General features: G+C 45.3%; 1 protein-coding gene across 5 annotated transcripts in view; it reads left to right on the top strand.

Moving 5' to 3' along the window:
- The window catches only part of SPATS2L (spermatogenesis associated serine rich 2 like), a 67,184-nt gene extending 52,664 nt beyond the window's left edge, over positions 1 to 14,520 (top strand). For all 5 annotated transcript variants that reach the window (XM_065069535.1, XM_065069536.1, XM_065069534.1 and 2 more), the window contains 6 exons: positions 50 to 185; positions 6,115 to 6,173; positions 8,321 to 8,430; positions 8,903 to 9,005; positions 11,747 to 11,967; positions 13,115 to 14,520. In XM_065069535.1, the coding sequence (XP_064925607.1) occupies positions 50 to 185; positions 6,115 to 6,173; positions 8,321 to 8,430; positions 8,903 to 9,005; positions 11,747 to 11,967; positions 13,115 to 13,510 (1,025 nt within the window). In that variant the 3' untranslated portion in view covers positions 13,511 to 14,520. The remainder of the gene's footprint in view (positions 1 to 49; positions 186 to 6,114; positions 6,174 to 8,320; positions 8,431 to 8,902; positions 9,006 to 11,746; positions 11,968 to 13,114) is intronic.
- Positions 14,521 to 15,364: the final 844 nt, after the last annotated feature.

Raw genomic sequence — 15,364 nt, 5'->3', positions numbered from 1 at the left:
GCCACAACCAGCTTTCTGACTCCTGTGCAATTTTTGTTTTCTATTTCAGGGCCGAACATTGAAAAATCAGTAAAAGACTTGCAGCGTTGCACCGTTTCTCTAACCAAGTATCGGATGATGATCAAAGAGGAGGTGGATAATTCGGTGAAGAAGATCAAAGCTGCTTTTGCAGAGCTCCACAGCTGGTAGGTAAAGGAGCTCCAGAGCTCCATGGGCACTCACCTGCACCCTCTCTGTTTGCAGCACTTGCTTTCCTCAAAAAATGGGTGGTGCCATTCCGTAACTCCTCACCAACTGTACGTATGTTCACATAAATGGGGACAAAACTACAGTGGTGGTTTTTTTGTCGAAGCGATCCATCTCGACCTAAATGTTTTGTGGCAAGTTCAGTGGCAGCACGTCTGAGCACACAAAAGCTGCTCCTCTTCCCCCCCCCCTTTCCTCTTCCCCCCCCCTTTCCTCTTCCCCCCCCCTTTCCTCTTCCCCCCCCCTTTCCTCTTCCCCCCCCCTTTCCTCTTCCCCCCCCCTTTCCTCTTCCCCCCCCCTTTCCTCTTCCCCCCCCCCTTTCCTCTTCCCCCCCCCTTTCCTCTTCCCCCCCCTTTCCTCTTCCCCCCCCCTTTCCTCTTCCCCCCCCCTTTCCTCTTCCCCCCCCCCTTTCCTCTTCCCCCCCCCCTTTCCTCTTCCCCCCCCCCTTTCCTCTTCCCCCCCCCTTTCCTCTTCCCCCCCCCTTTCCTCTTCCCCCCCCCTTTCCTCTTCCCCCCCCCTTTCCTCTTCCCCCCCCCTTTCCTCTTCCCCCCCCCTTTCCTCTTCCCCCCCCTTTCCTCTTCCCCCCCCCCTTTCCTCTTCCCCCCCCCCTTTCCTCTTCCCCCCCCCCTTTCCTCTTCCTTCCCCTTTCCTCTTCCTCCTTCCCCTTTCCTCTTCCTCCTTCCCCTTTCCTCTTCCTCCTTCCCCTTTCCTCTTCCTCCTTCCCCTTCCCCCTTCCTCCTTCCCCCTTCCTCCTTCCCCCTTCCTCCTTCCCCCTTCCTCCTTCCCCCTTCCTCCTTCCCCCTTCCTCCTTCCCCCTTCCTCCTTCCCCCTTCCCCCTTCCCCCTTCCCCCTTCCTCCTTCCCCCTTCCCCCTTCCCTCTTTTCCGTAGAAAACCTGTGTACCACACAGTGTTGCAGTAAACAGAAAAAATTGTATTAAAATATACACAATTTGTTTTACAAGCATATCTTATGAGAGGCCTGTAGCATTGGCAGACTTTTTCACTCCAGACTTCCATGGTGTTTTAATTGTCTTCAGTGATGCATCTAAAGGGGCTTCAGATTTTTTTGTAACAGTGTTAAAAATATATGTTGTCACTTACATGTCTAATCTCATTTGCGGGCAGTCACAGTCAATTCAGTCTTTAAAGGACAGTTGTTCTGGTCGTGTTTGAGTTGAAAAACACTGAAGCGTATTGCCTGCTGTTAAAATTCGTTACTTAACAGGGGAAAAGACAAAATGACCCCAAAAGAGTCTGTAAATCCACATAGACTTCAAAATGAGGGAAAAATAGCCCACAAAACTTTTGAATAGGTTTCATTTGATTTTACCTCATCCCAGCTCGGTGCCTAAGTCAGCTCTGCACGGTGACACATCCAATTCCACAACAAGGACAGGATCATGTCAGGACGTGCTGATGGACATCTCTGTGTGCTGCATTGCTATTGGCAGCTCATAAGCCTAATATTTAGGTATTTCTTCAAATGAATGAAGGTAAAAATCTGTTTGAAACAGCAAAATGTGTGACTTAACACCTTCTTTGCTGAAATTAAAACCAGTTTGGGGATATTTCATATGACTTTGTGGCTTAAACTCTGAAGAAGTTGAGAAGAGCTGTCTTTAGTGCCCCGTTGACAAAAGCCTGCTGCCAGCTGCTGCAGATTCGCAGGATTGGAGTAGAAATCATCAGAAGCAGTGATACACTTCAGACCTCCGTACATGCAACTTCAGACCTCCTGCAGTCAACACGTCACCTTCCTGGGCCGAACGCTTTAGTAGGTGTTATTTACATGGCAGTTTCTTTGCTTCAAAGTTGAACGAAGCATCACGAGTGCTTGCAGGGAGATGATGAAATGAGCACTCGTGCACATGTATCACCTGCCTTGGGTATGGGAATTTGGCTGGGGCATGGTCGGCTTGTCTGTCAAGGGAAAATGAAGCAATTCAGCTAAACTGTTGCTCCCAGAGTGCTGCGGAGTAACCAGAATCGAGGGATATCTGGTCTCCATCGTGACTGTGATGCCAAAGCTTTCCGCAGGTTCTTGCTGCTGGAGTGTGGGCTGGTTGAGATTTACAACAGATAGACACACAACAGGTACCAGGCGTGGGCAGAACTGCAAGGAATCCTTGGATGGGCTCAGAGTCACCTGAACGGGAGCTGAGCTGGTTCCTGCTGCAGCTGTCACCACCCAAGGGCTTTGCTGGAGCCAAAGCAAGTCAGCAGCTTCAGTCTTGTGTCTGCTGAAACACATACCGCCTTCTGGTGTCTCTCTTGGGTTTAATTTTATTTTCCTTCCTGTGGCAATAGGATAAAAGACCCTTCTTGTGTCCTCCTTTTTGTGTTTACTATCAAAATCAGAGGCAAAACTGCAGTTCAAGAGCCAGTCATCTTTTGGTCTTTCTAATTCTCTCTTTTTAAATCTTTTCCTGTTTTTACCATCACAAAGGATGAAGAAGTGCAAAGATAACATCTGTCTTCCTTCTACCTCCAGATAGCATATGAAACTACTATTATGGAGATAAATGAATAGCACACGTGGCCTAAGATGTCCTGAAAACTTTAGCAGAAAGATTCACAAGAACCTTTCCTTTTAGCAGCGGGAAGTGTTGAGTGATGCTTGCCAGTGGAAGCCCGTGTCCCTGTGTGGCCCAGTGTTCCGCAGCTTGACCTAACGGGCGCGTTACTCCTGAATGCACTCGGTCGGTGCTAAGCTGGTATTTCAGAAGTCACCTGTGTGACACACAAGTAACAAAGCAGGTGTGCCATGAACAACCATGCGCTGCTTGCTTCTGGATTTAGTGTTTTAATGAAACAGGGCCAAGAAACAGTCCCTCTCCCCAGAGCGCGCTCGAGACACCTGTTGCCAAGGTTAAAACCTGTGCGCTCTAATCCTGTTCTCGCTTTGCCACCAAGAGACTGAAGAGCGATCTTGGGGATAAAAAGAGCGCCCTGGAAAACTGAGTGAAATGCGTAGAGCACAAAAGGAGCCACAGTTCCACATAACGCCTCTTGCCAGAAAATCATTTTCACATATTGGGCACCCACACAGTCATGTGGAGAGCTGAAAGGAAACATCTGCTGCTTGCCCGAACGCTCTGCTTCCAACCACAAATGGAAAATAGCAAGGGCCACATGTAATTAACTGCATACAGAACTGGCCCAAAGCAAGATGAGCCTCCTCTGCTACTGCCCAGCTGCATTTTCATAGAACCATTTTGGCTGGAAAAGACCCTTAAAATCATTGAGCCCGGTCATTAACCCAACACTGCCAAGTGCACCACTAAACCATGAAGATAAATAAAGAATAACACAAAGTAAACTTGAATAAAAGCTTTTGGGCATTTTTACTTTTACCAGCTGGGACACTGCAGGGGGAAGGATTCTGTCATTTGTTTATCTGCTTACAGTCAGAATGAAAACTCATGTAATCTAGCTTGCTGTGTAAACACCGTGCATGTGCTAATGCAGGGATCAAATAAAGCCGTCAACTACCATCAGCATCTAAATACTCCTGAGCTAATCCTGGAAGAATATCGTTTACTGAGTCATTGCAAAATACATGATGCAACAACAGCTTTTTCTGACAGGTTTATTACTATAAAGAAAACTTGAAGTATCATTTCTCCAATTACAACATAGCATGGCTGTTCAGTAATATTATAAAGCTTGTAACCGCCCATTATAGGTGATCGGGCTTTCTTTTGACATTGTCATCACATCGTTCTAGTTCCTTGTGTTGAAAGTTCGACAGGGACAAGTTCTGCGTTTTGGGCTGAGGTGTGAAATACACGCTTGGCTTAGAGGTTCTTATCTGTTGCCTTTTCACCTCACCTGTGGGTCAAATATGTTCGCACTAGAAGGGAAGTGTGTACATGAAACATTTCCATGGGCGTTTAACAGAGTTTTGAAAGGACTCACTTGAATTCCATTCGGAGCGGTGACCCCGTGGTTTGCCTTCGGCAGCATGTCTACACGCCTGTCAGCTCGGGCTTTTCATTTCCCCATCTCTCCAGCACAACAGGTTTATCATAATGCCTGGAAGAGGTGGAAGGAAGAGAAGTTTCTGGTCATCTGGACCCTTTGTGATTCTCAGTAATAAAGCTCTACACTATACACCAGCCAGCCTGGCAATCCGAGGCAGTTTTTCTGAAGAGGCACTAATAACTTTAATCATTTTAGTGGGATTTTGAGTTATTGCAGTTGACTGAAAAGACATTTTCTTTTTCACTGTGCAAGCACTAAATTTCAAGCAGTAAACTAGAAGTTTAATTTGTTTCCACTAGCATCAGAACAAATTCAGAATTTGTTCTGAGCGTGAGACTGTAAAATGAGGCAGCTGTCAGCATAATTTACGTCTGTCATTGCTGCGCTGGCAACTCATCGCAATTGGGTGTTGGCAGCTCTTTTGCCATTGTGTACGAGTGTGAATCGTGCGCCTGCCTCGGTCCGGGGCACGAGCACTGTCTGTTTGGCCAGGAACAGGACACTTGCGCTCTTGCCTTCAGAATCGCTGCAGCACAGTGAATCCCAGAGAGCTGCAGCTTCTCCCACTGCATCTCATCTTATCTCACCTCATCTTTCTACAGCACGTTAACTGTTCTCAGATTGACAGAGGCACCAAACATTTTTGGTTTGTTCTTTGGTTTGTAGCTACAAGGGAAGTGATGAGGTGGTTGCTCTCTGTCGAATTCATCCGTCCTGGTCTCTACCACTACAACATCTAACTTTCCTGAAATGTTCATCAGAGACACACTAACACATTAGGAGTGGGAAATATGATAAATGTAGGACTGTTATGGCCTTGTTCTCATTCTGGTATTAAAAATGTTTCTATTTGGCATCAAAATAAAATGTTAGGGCCCAAGGGGTTCAGTGAGAGTGCGGAGGAGACAGTGGTGGAGCGGACTGGGCCGATACACGGTGCTGGTGAGCTCTGGTCTTGGCAGCAGCCAGGAGTTTGTGTAAGACACTAGGGAAGCACTTTAGTAACAGAAACAGCAAAAGCGAAAACATGCAGACTCTTTAAATTTAGGGGAAAAGACTAAAGGCTGTTAAAATCTTTTTTCTCTGGAGGGCAGAAGCAGGTGAGAGCTGGCAAGACTCATTTCAGCCACCTGCTGTGAAAGCCAAGGAAGTGTATTATACCCTATAGTTACAAAAGCTAATTGAAAATAGATGGTCACTGCTTAGATGAACAAGCCGGAGTCGTCACCTGCCTGTTTGGAGTCCAAGCGTAATGCTTATGTGTGGAGAATGATGCGGCCCAACTGGAACAAGTGTCATTCCATTGTGAGAGCATGCTCGACCGTAAAATCCTGCTGTTCTGTTTCCCCTGCTGCGGAGGTCACGCTCAATTGAGCAGGCAGGCCACAACAATCTCTTCGGTCTCGTTTGTGCCTATGCTTCTTTACACCAAAAACCATTTCCCTGATTACCCTGACGTATTTTGTAAGAAGATCTCTATTTAAGGAAGAGAAGGACCTCTACCAATGTGGACTTTAATTCTGTTTTATTGTGTGGAGAGTGAAGCTGTTGCAGCCTAGGCGGTGTATCTAGCATCATTAGGAAAGAGACACTTGATTGATTTGAGGGTTGCGGTGCTGAGGGGGTCAGACAGGGTCTCTTCCACACCCGTGCGGACACCCGTGCGCTGAGGTGTTTGTGTAAAGCAGCATTCACTCATTATCACTCATTTTTTACAGTCAGTTTGCATAGCTGTCTCTTCAGCTTTGATTTTTTAAGTCTTATTCATTTCAAAACCACCCATAACTAAGGTCTGAAGTCTTTGTGTAGTTATTGCTTTTGAATGGAGTTCTAGTGTGGATTAAACTGTGGTTTTCTTCTTTCTTTTGTTTTCCTTTTTTTAGCATCGTAGACAAAGAAGTGTCATTAATGGCAGAAATCGATAAAGTTAAAGAAGAAGCCAGTAAGTAAAAAATACACAGGGAACTTTTGGAATAGTCTTGGAAACATTTGTTTTGTTTGGCAGCAAATTACACAGTAGATAAATTTGGTTAGCAGCATTCCAGCATCTGTCGTTGTATATGTATGCGATCAAATAAGTCTTTGATGTTCTGGGGTAGTTTCTGTATGGTTTCTATCTATAAGGATTGTGCATCAAAATTTCGATTTTATCAAGTTAAGGTAAACCAAAATTCATATGAAGTTAAATTTAAATTATCTGTTCCTTCTGCTTACTTATCAGAGCTTTCCGACCACTCATTTCCATTCCTTAATCACTGTTTGCTTGCTTATATTACATACATGAATTAGAACAGTGGAACTTACTAGCGGAATAGGCTGTTGTGTGGCCTTGCATACCTTTAAGGGATAGTGATCGAGCTTATGAATTAGAACAATGAAAAAGTAAAAAACCAGATGTTTACTGGAATCTGTTGTTTTAATAATCTGTGGGAGTTGGTTTGATTCCAGGCATTCATGTCCTCTCTGGTTTTCACATATGTAAGGTGTATATATATTGTGGTTTGGAGGGGGGGGAAACAGTGAGCCATTTATTAGGCAACCACCATATCTGTCTTATACCCCAACTGAGATATGGTATTCATGGCCCAGTAACCAAGGGGATGTGTTTCAGTAGAGAGCAATAAGCAGGAAACGGCAGAATCGCCAAAGTTTTTGGTAAAGAAACTCTCAGTTCTGTTTGTGTGTGTCTGTACCTGTGGCTCTGACGGCTCTCGGGCCGCTGTGGGCTTGGGAAGCGCCCTCAGAACTTGAGGCAGAAAGTTGTGATAGGACTGTGACGTGCTAACCAAGATTCACATTATTATTTATTTTCACATCTCTTTGCTGCACTGGAGGACTGGTTTACAGTGGGTAATCTTACTCTTACTGTCAATACTGGGAAAATTTCCAAATATGATCATTTCAGGGGGTTTTTTAAATGAGTATTAGGCTGGCATCTCATGCAGAGGTAAATGCCAGTCTGAGATGAGCTCATATAGTTCGGGCAGTCGCTTCAGCAAAGGGGTGCTGACCTCGGAGGGAAACCGCATTAGCATTACCTAGAATAAGCAATAAATCAGAACTATTGGACAAAGAAAAACAGCTAGTAAACTGCTCATTTAACCCGATAGAAGTTTCTCAGACTTGTAGACCGTGTTCCACAAAAATGAAGTTAAATCTGAGCTAGAGCAATAGTTCTTAGCATAAGTGATAATGCAGGTGCAGATCTACGAGTGAGGCTGAAGGAGCTGGCCCTTCCCACCCCAACCCTTTGTTATTATTTTACATTTAGATACCATCTTTCCTCTCTGCCATAACTGCTGGTACTACCAGCCAATTAATGAGTTATTGCTTTCACATTGAGTCACCATGTAGGTAATAGAGTTTGCATAGACATAATTTTCTACCAAAATTGTAATGTCAGACTCTCCTGCATGTAAGCGGACTATTGCTTTGTGGTTCATGGTTAATCTTTTCCTGTAAGAACATAACTATTCACCCCTCTGTTACATAAAACACACAATACGGGCAGTAGTGAATATTTAATATTTTCTCATAAAGATTGTTGGCCATTGTAATGCTGCTTTGCCGTAGAAATGGCAACTATGGATGTGCTGAACTTGAAAGCAATATCGCAGTGCTGGTGATTTTAATGTAAATGATACATGAACAGATTTTTTTTCGGGGAACTTAATTGTCCCTGTGTAAATAAAATATAGCTTGTCTTCAGAAACAGGTTGTTGACTCAATGTAATGCTTCTTTCCATGTCTCCATGGAAGGCTCCCTGGTGTTGTGTTTAAAACTGAGGCACTGGAAAACTCAAAGCAATGTCTCTTTACCCCTATTTGTGTAAATGTGGAAGGATTGGTTTAACTTTCATTTTCCGACAGCCGTCCCATTTCCAGATCGCTCCGACATCGAGCAGTTCAGTGAAATACGCTGATTGACTTAACGTGCGCAAGCAGCGTATTGGATGTCGAGTTGGAGTTGGGGGTCTGAGATGTGTGTTTGTCTCACATGCGATGCGCAGTTGTTAATGCCCAAAGAATAACGAACTACAGAGCACTTTCCCTTCCTAGCATTAATGATTGCTTGTCGGTATTTGGCAGTGGAGATCCTGACGGCTCGGCAGAAGAAAGCGGAGGAGCTGAAGAGGCTGACAGACCTGGCCAGTCAGATGGCTGAGGCACAGCTCTCGGAGCTCAGGGCTGAGATCAAGGTCAGGCGGTCGCTTCTGCTCGGGTATTTTAGCTCTGTGTAAATGCCAAGGAAGAGCTGTCCCAGGGAAGGTGCGCCCTCTCAAACCATTACAGCACCTCTGAGCAGCGGACAGGCGCTATCAGAGTCATGCAGGATTTCCCCTCATAGTTTTTGCACAGTGTTTTGTTGCTTGACTATAATTAATTAACAAGTAAACCTGATAGCTTCAGGTTCAGCCATCAAACACATATACTCCGAGGAAATGACCTGCTTCCCAAGTGTGGGAGTCATCCACCCATCACTGGGTGGTGAGGTGTTGATTTGGTAAGGGTGGCAAAACGCTTGGTTCTGCAGAGAGATGCTGTGTACAGGGCAGGGTCAAGAGTTTGCTGAGACTGAAAGCGAACCGAAGTATTGCTTGGTTTCTTTACCATCCATATAGCCTTTTTCTCTGAATGTAAATTACTGTTAACTCGTCTGTATTTTTGCAGCACTTTGTGAGTGAACGGAAATATGACGAAGAGCTGGGCAGGTCTGCCCGATTTTCCTGTGACACGGAACAGCTGAAGACCCAAATTCAGCTCTGTGGAGAAAGTAAGTGCTGGTGATTCCTCACACCGCAGTTCTCAGAACACAGCGTTCCACGCGCCTGTTCGGGAAATGCCGGCAGAAGTAACAGCGTGCGTGCTGCCAGCGTGTGTGTGACGTGAATGTGGGGCCTGGATACGGTGGGCTTGCTGAACACACACAAGTCAGCTTTACGGTACACGACACGCTCGACTCGGTGTACATGTGCTACACAGTCCGGCTGTGTGGCCACAGGGCCCTCATTGTCAGAGACTTCCAGGGATTACTCAGATCCATTGGAGTTTTCCATCTAAATGGGGTTTCCAAGTGGAATGGAAAGTCAGCTCTGGGGAACGCTCACATTCAGTGATTTATGTGTAACTAGTGAATCACAGACTGGTCGGGGTTGAAGGGACCTCTGGAGATCAGCCGGTGCAACCCCCCTGCTAACGCAGGGTCCTGTAGAGAAGCTTCTCTGTGTGAGTGTGATGTTCTGACACCAGATCTCCCCTGCTAGGAAGTAACTCCCCACTTTAGAGCAGCATTCACTGCCTTTTTCAGGAGCTAAAGGTAGTCCCAAATGTTTCTGTTTTCAAACCATCTGCCCTTCTGCTGGGAAAATCAGGTTCATTTTCTGCTCCAGGCATCATGTCCCTGTTGAAAAACACGAGATAGCCTATTTCTCATCTATTGTGCTTTTTTCCTCCCCCTAAAAAGTAAACGCTATAATGCTTTGCCCCGCATGTTACCCTGTCCCGTGATATCCCATCAGTACCATCACTCAGGAGAAAAACTGTTAACACAATACTGAACTTGGTGGAAGGAAAACAATTTCAGGAAGAAAATTAATGTTTTCAAGGAGTTACTGGAAATAGAAAAAAATGACAGAGTGTGCCATTGTGATCTTTGACTGCACAGCTAAAGAACTGACTCCTTTGAGGAGCAACCGCTTTAATTCATTACACTGTAAGAATTGCTTTTGCAGAACACCTTGGAGATCCATTTGACCCCTCGTCCTGTCTCTCACTGAAGCCAGCCCAGGACGTTTCCAAGCAAAGCACAAGCTTCCCAGTAACACACCTGGTTGTTCAGAGTCCCCTCACAGACCATCCCTCCTGCCCTGAGCTTCACAGACTGAAAACTCTGTAAAGATTACCCCAGCTGGCATAACCACAGCTGCTATTGATACAACCATAGGCTGGAGTTTTTTTAAACTCATGAAACTACTTTCCTAAATAACTTCCAGCTGCAGTTAATTCTTCAAGTTAATTATTTACACCTCATTTCAGTAAAGCATTCCTTGGGCGCAGTTTGCCGCAGAGCTGTTGAAATGAGGCCGCTGAAGTCAGAAGGCAGGGAAGCACCTTACAGGGGCTGCCTGAAGAGCGTTGCTGTGCCCACAGCGACCGCAGATGAGCAGCTCATGCTGTTGGGATGTTCTTGCTAAGAGCTCTTCAGCGCAAAAGATGTGTCTGTCTGGAGCATCTCGCCGGAGGCCCGTGTCCTGCTAGGATGTGCGAACATGCCTCCAGCAGAGGTTAGGCCAGGCCTCTGGCTAAGAACGGTCTCTGTTGAGGGCTTTAGCAAAAGCGATAACCAAACCCACAGAGCTCCTGCGAAGGAGTTGTGGCATGAGAGGACGGGAGACATAAGGAACGACAGGGAGAAGCAAAAAATTGGACTGACATATATCCAGAATGCCTGATGGTGGGTTGTACCCCTTCCTTGTATATCTTCTTTGTTAAAAATACATTTTTATGACAAGTCCCTGCATTTTTATATGGGCTTCCGTGTGCAGCAGTCTGTTCTAGATGAGAGAGCGGTAGAACAGCTGACCTCCCTCTACTTGGGACAGAAAATTCCACTCGTTGTGCAGATCATAGCGTTGTTTTTTTCTGAAGAGGACACGTAGTGGGAGAAATAGTTGATGAGGGTGTAGGTGAATAAGAGCCTCAGAAAACCTAACAGATGATGCTTAGTTGCTAAAATTATTCCACATCTTCTTTCTTTGTACTGGAAGTGGAGAAAGAGAAGTACCTCTTAGATAAAACAGCAGGTGTCTCACTGAAGTGAGTCTGCTTTGTCATCTGTACCAGAGGGAAACAGGAAAACTCCATAACTGCAAAAATCAGAACAGCAAATTTGGATCAAGAACTTGAGTTCAGTAGGCTGAGAGTCCTCTTGGAGACTGCGTGGGGGCCATCGCGCAGACGCAGGCAGCTGGGAGAGCTTGTGGAAACGGAGAGGGTGAGGAATCGAGGATTTGCTTGGTGCACTTGCATCCAGATGTGGAAGTGGTTAAGAAACCAGACAGTCACAGAACACGGAGAAGCAGGGAGCGGGACTATACTGAGATGAGCAGCGGTGGTTCCTCGTGGTGCAGGCTGCCATGACCTCCGTGAGGTGGATTAGCACTTTGCATTCAGTTTTGGTGTTTCTGGATGTCCACGGTACAGAAGAACCTTTGTTAATCATCTCATTAGAGAGCTATGAGCAAGAGGCGTTAGACTCGTTCTTAATTCTTAAAAAAATATTTAGACATACTAAGGAAACTTTCGTGACTCTTACCTGTGTTGTAGCCGGTACACATACAGACAACAAACATTGCTCCTTCCTCCCCATCCTTCTGCCTTTTCTGACGCTAGTTATCCAGCTTACTTCATTATCCAGAACCATGCTACTGAAACTGACTGTAAGCAGAGTAACAACACAGCCTTGTGTTTAGATGTTGGTTGTTTAACTGATAACACAGAATACTTTCTTTATAGTTTCTCACCCAAAGAACAACTATTCCTCAAGAACACCATGTAGTTCGGTGCTGTCTTCAATGACCTCGCGTGCAACGACTGGCAAGCAAAACACACACAGCCGCAAGTCCTCTAGTAACGCCAAGAACTCTGATAATAAACCAGCCAGCGCTAAAGTACAAAGTCATCCTTCTTCCAGTCCTACAGAACCTTCTTCCCAAGGAATCCCAACAAATAAGCAGGTAAGAAACCACTGATGAACTGCTCCGCATTTTTTCAGAAAAACGTGTAGCATTGCAAGTTGTTAGTACAAAATCAAATAGTGGTTTTCAGTCTATATGTTTAATGATTTTTGAAAATACGCAACTATATATTTTCCAGCTACACTCTCAGGGCAGTGTGAATACAGAAGGTGGAAGTACCAGAAATGCTGTACCAGCAAAGGCCACTATCTGATGTTCAGAAGTGACTAGTGCCAGTTAATAGACTGAAAAAGGAAAACCCCCATAATAGCTAATTGCCCTACATGCTATGATGGAGAAACATTTATTCCTGATCCTGACAAATGGTCAGTTGATGTGCAGCAGAAGTGTGATTTTTAAATGGACTTTAAAAGTGGAATCCTGCCAGCATATTATTTCAGCAGCTGCATAATCCAGCTTACAGTGGGGTACTGTATTCCTGGTAGATATTTCCTTCTAAGAGCACCTTAGAATGTCCTCATACTGTTGTGCTGAGGTAAAGCTGCAGCTGAAGTTAGTCTGGGTTTTGTCCCGGGAGGAATTAGGGGCTCAAGTAGGAAGTAGGTGCCTGGAGGGAAATATAGGAGCATTACGAGATGTCAGTGCACGTATGGAATCAGCTGCCCCGGCAGTCGTGCAAATGAAGCAATTCAGCCACTTCCCACTGAGGGTCAAAGGTGTCACGAGGGGCATCTCTCCCACTGTGGGGATTCTTTAAGTTATACGTGAATTTCTGTTCTTCCCCGCAGTCTTACTGTAGTATTTACACAATACTTTATTAGGAAAGGTGTTTTGGAAGCGATTGGTCAGTATCAAGTTCATCAGTGCTTCTTAACTGCTGCTGTTGAGATGTCTGTTCTTTCATCCCCTTTCTGTATTCTCTCGAATCACAGCAGATTTTCAGATGCCATCAATGGTGACTCACCATCTATATGTCCAGGCTTCTCAGATGTAGCATGTTCTCCCAATTTTGTTTGTAAGTGTTATCGAGAGCTCTGGCAACAACCAAAACTGTGTAGTGTTTTCCCTCTCCTAGTTACACTGAAAATTTTATTCTGTAATTCATGTTAATTCTGATTGCTGGCTTTCATGTCCTGTTGGAAGGATTCAGATGACCTAACAGTTCCCTAATTTTATTTTTGGGTAGAATGGGCCTTCTAACCAGAGACGAAGATTCAACCCGCAGCACCAAACCACCCGGCCAAATGGATCTCAGAAGTCACAAGGTGCCAGCAACGAGGCGGATCAAAACCACGCCAAGAGCGGCTCCAGGGCTGAGCACAGAAGGCAGCAGCACAACAGCTTCCGATCTAAAAACAAAGGAGCTGCAAAGAGCCAGGAGCAGCCCGCAGCCGCAAGGACCTCAGAGCAGCCGGTGCATTGGGAGAAGCCGCGGCGCAAGCAGCCCGGGGCCGAGGGGGCCGAGCCGCGGCCCGTGGACGGCGTGGGCAGGGTGCTGCCCTGCCACCTGCGGCCCACCGGCGTGGACGTGCCGGCTGACGCCACCGTCCTGGCTGTGCCAGCCCTCACGCTGGTGGCTTGAAACGCCACACGCAGAGAAGTCCGACCTCTTCGGTTTGAGTTTCTTTCTCCGGGTGCTTGCTGGTGAAGAAAATAAGTCAGAATGTAGTCGTTTAAAATCTGTTGCTGCTTAAAACGTGGTGACTTTTATTCCTCACTGAGTATCAAAATTCATACTTTAAAGTCCTTGCCCAGTACGTTCATAGTTATTTTGTCATGGCAGTCCAGAATCTCACCAAAGCAGCGTTTACTTCTTAGAAAAATGAAATCTAGATTGAAAAAAAATATAATGAAATCATCATAGCAAAAGACCTGCTGTAGATATGTGATTATACTGCCAACATTATTGGTTTGTAGAGCAGCCTGTGGTAGAAGGGCCGCAGGAAGCCTGTATGCTGTGGTCTGCAGTGAAATCTGATAATCCTGCAAATCTCTATACACCTCTTTCTTTCTGTGCGTGTATACACGTAAATGCATGCACACTGTGTACACAGAAAGTATTGTTATATACAGGAACATTTGAAAAAGCAGTACATTTGATTTTAGCTTATCATTCCATAATCTGAGATCTTTAAATCCAAGTATAAATTGTATTAAATGTATTACATATTGGTATTTTTCATTGACAAACTATTTTTATGAGGCTGAGGAGATATGCTCATTTCTTAAGTTCGGAATGTACATAGTCATGGCTATTCAGATGCACAGCCCTCTTCTCCATCCCGATCAGCCACTTTTCTATCACTAGCTGGGTTTATTTTTTTGCATATGAGAAGTTGCATGTGTTCTAGACTTGAATCCAAATTATTTTTCTATATTTTTGCTGTAGGAACCATCTGTCCATAGCAAGAGCTATGACTAATAAATCTGTCACAGCAACATGCAGCCGAATGTGGAGGTACATATTTGAGCAGATACTACGTCCTTCCAAGTTTTCTATGAAAGTTCAAATCTCACTTAGTCTTAATGTTCTGATTCTGTATTTCAGAAAACCTGTTTCTCCCAAAAAATTAAAATCTTCTTTCTAAAATACTCTGGTGTTTGCTGCTTTGCAGTACCTGAGCTTTGCGATCTTATTAAATTGGATTTGCTTAATTCAGCTGGTAGCAGCGGGGGGAACGTTCAGCCGAGCCTGGACTGGACTGAGCTTTTGGGTTGAGCTGGACTGTAATGCCGCGAGTGCGCGGAACAGAACCTTCCTGCGAGAGCCACCTCCGTGCTCAGCGTGCTTTTAATGGGAGTTATTTAACGTAGGAAAGCGTTAGGCCTGCCATCGAGCGAACAGCTGCACAAGGGGCAGGATGAGGAGGGCATTTAAAGGGTTTATTTTCTGCTGAGGTCGCTCAGAGCAGGACACTTGAGCATCTTTTTGGGGGGTTTTTTGCCGTTGCTTCGTACCGGTTTCCCGTGCCTAGTTCCTGTCGCCAGCGGCACGCTCCCTTGGTGCTGACCGCTGGACTTCTGGTGGCCCTTGAAAAACAATGGCAAAGGGTAGAGTCAGGTGTGTTTCTTATGGGTGCTTTTGGTTTCTCTCTATCTCTATAGTTTTCCTTGTGTGAGTATCAGTAAAACAAATAATTTGCCTAAAAGGCAAATAGCTCATCTTCATCTGGAAGAGTGCTGAAAGCAAAACAAACATGCATAGGTAACCCCTGGCTTTCTTGCCATTGCAAGCACTGCTGCTGTCTGAGTAATTAACTGTCATGCTCCTAAGCTGAATGTCTTGAGTAAATGGAACCAGAACTTCAGAATTTGTGTTGTATGCACCCACCAGATAGGCAGCTTTTCAGAATTCATCCCCTGCCGTGCAGTGTGGCCCGTACCCTCACTGTAAGATCATTTCCATGCAGATATGACACAGGAATCTTATTACATT

The sequence above is a fragment of the Columba livia genome, chromosome 7 (assembly GCF_036013475.1).
Source record: "Columba livia isolate bColLiv1 breed racing homer chromosome 7, bColLiv1.pat.W.v2, whole genome shotgun sequence".
NCBI lineage: Eukaryota > Metazoa > Chordata > Aves > Columbiformes > Columbidae > Columba > Columba livia.
Note: the sequence above shows the minus strand (reverse complement) of the source record. Positions and strands in the feature narration are given on the sequence as shown.